The 2413-nt window shown below is 42.2% G+C and overlaps 2 protein-coding genes across 2 annotated transcripts in view; one reads left to right on the top strand and one right to left on the bottom strand.

The window, feature by feature from the left end:
* The window catches only part of LOC119581997, a gene marked incomplete at its 5' end in the record, with an annotated part of 8048 nt that extends 6972 nt beyond the window's left edge, over positions 1–1076 (top strand). The window contains 1 exon segment of the mRNA XM_037930193.1: positions 239–1076. Within this exon segment, the coding sequence (XP_037786121.1) occupies positions 239–701 (463 nt within the window).
* The window catches only part of LOC119582346, a 14798-nt gene continuing 13384 nt past the window's right edge, over positions 1000–2413 (bottom strand). Inside the window, exon 8 of the mRNA XM_037930562.1 lies at positions 1000–2079. Within this exon, the coding sequence (XP_037786490.1) occupies positions 1854–2079 (226 nt within the window). The 3' untranslated portion in view covers positions 1000–1853. The remainder of the gene's footprint in view (positions 2080–2413) is intronic.

Genomic DNA, 2413 nt, shown 5'->3' on the forward strand with positions numbered 1-2413 from the left:
CAGCTAGTTTTTTGCAATCGAGGTCAGAAAAAGAGGTCTTTAGAGTTTCTTTCTCTGTATCGCTTTATATTATACATTTGTTTAATGTATATTCCTCGGTTTGCTTTAAAGACGACCTATGCTATTTGAATGCATGCATTAGATGTACTATTTTTTTATGGCGCATCTTCACTCGGCTAAAATTCCTAGTTTAACCAGATGATGAAGTAAGAACTGTTTCCTGGTCCCCCTCCCTCAGGTATGATGACTCCGACTCTCCTGTGCAGGTCATGTTGGTTGACCTGCAGGTGGTGAGGAAGGTCTCGCCTGCGCTTGACCTCAACTACTTCCTCTACTCGAGCTTCAACGGGCCGGTGCGCCAGCAGAACCTGGAGGAGTTCTTGAAGGTCTACCATGACGCCTTCTGCCACGTCATGTCCACCGGGGGCTTTGGGCAGCCCTTCAGCATCGACCAGCTCCGCGCTGAGTTCAGGGGCAAGATGCTGTTCGGGTGCTTATCCGGCATGATGCTCATCCCTATTGTGCTGAGCGAGGACGAGGACGTCATTGACTTCGATGTCAAGTCGGATGAAGACATGGAGAAGTTTATGAAGGATCGTCAGAAGGTCCTGTTAGACATGAGCCAGAGGGAGGATGGCCTGCTCAAGTCCAGGTTATTCGACATGCTGGATGAAATGATCGAGTTTGGCATCATTTCCTAGCAGGGAGAGTACGTAAACACACTAATCAACTTCAGATAAATACACCAAATGTTACTGTTTTGACGAATTGACCTATTTTGAGTTTTCTTACGACACGTAGTCTTATTAAAACTTATTCGTAATGGTATTCTGTTAGTTCTTGGCAGGATGTAAACATTCTATCCCTTGTGATTTTTCATTGTATTATTCGAAAAACAACTTGGGATTGAAATTAATTAACAATGTCTTTTTCAAAACCTTGGATATTTTTTTTCCGGATGGCCATCATTCTACCGAAATGTTAAATAAGAAAACTGTATAATGTTTCATATACTTTATTATACTTTCCTATAAAAGAACATTAAAGCTGATGGATTATTCTCCTATTATTCTCTACATATTTATTTATTTCCCTATGCATTACAAGCTCTGAGGTTGTAGGTTATTGTTATATTTTTTTTTCTTGGTGTAAATTGTACTTTAACTGAAAGCTTGCCTATTATTTTTGATTAATGCAAAACAGGAATTCTACTGAATTTCTCACACTCAAGCCCTAATGCCTCTGTAAAAGAAATTGTTCCTTTACATCTGAGGTGACAGTAGTATGAAGCCGTTTGGCAGTACTTCATTCAGGGAGCTTTGTTCATTGTTCATTTCATTATGGGACGAAAGGAACAAAAAGGAGAACAAAAATAATACATCCTTTACAAATATAAATAGTTTGTACCTGATTTTTGTAAGTATTTTTGATAAGCATAGAAGAAAAGCTTCTTTCCAATTTCTTTCGGACAGTTTGCGAAATCGACCCCGTGTAGTTTGGAAGACGTAGCTATTATAACCTAGTAATGTGAGATAGCTGAGCAACACATATGATCAAGTCTTGCATCGAAAGTGAACGAGTAGAGAGACCGGAGATAATTAACAGTAATTTTTCAAAGGGCAGACCTCATCGTGTGTATATGTAAGTTACATCATAAATGTATCTGTATAGGCACCACAACATGCACACACTTTGCGTGACCCTGCAAAGTGTTGTATGTGTCCCAAGGCCATCCATGAAATCTGCTCACTGTTTTTTTTGTTTTGGAAGACACTCCCAAGAGAGGTACTGCATGGCGAGCATACACATCCTTGCAGAGGAGAACGATGGACAAACCCCAGCAGGCTGACTCCTTATTGCCAGTTATTGAAAAAGGTTCTCCCGGGGCCGAAAAAGCCACGTCGACGGATGGTCCTGTGGTTGAAGGGCGGCGCAGGCTGGTTTCCGAAGTTGGCCGGTGGAGCCAGGATGGGCTGGTTGTTGACGAAAGGTTGAGAACCGCTAGGAGTGACTGGAAGACCGCTGCCGGAGGCGGTGCCCGGCACACGGGTTCGGGAGCCGATGTCGAAGCCAGAGGTCCTGGAAGGGTAGGAGAGAGGACAGTGAGTGGAAATTGAATCTTTCGACACCAGGAAGAGGTGGCCTTGAGTTCTGAAGGTGATTTGGACAGAGACCGTCTACAGATTGTAATTTCTCTTGCTGCAAATTCACATTTGAATTTTACATCGCATAACAGGAAATATCTTCGGATGGTCCAAGAACACTGCTCAACCTTCGCACAGAATGGACGGGAATTTTCACATATCGGTTGTGAATAACACTTTCAGGACTAAAGTGTTTCTTAATGAGAATATATGTGCAATGAACAATATTTTCTGGCCAGTTTACGGTAGCTAAACGTTAGTTTAATCTG

The sequence above is a fragment of the Penaeus monodon genome, chromosome 15 (assembly GCF_015228065.2).
Source record: "Penaeus monodon isolate SGIC_2016 chromosome 15, NSTDA_Pmon_1, whole genome shotgun sequence".
NCBI lineage: Eukaryota > Metazoa > Arthropoda > Malacostraca > Decapoda > Penaeidae > Penaeus > Penaeus monodon.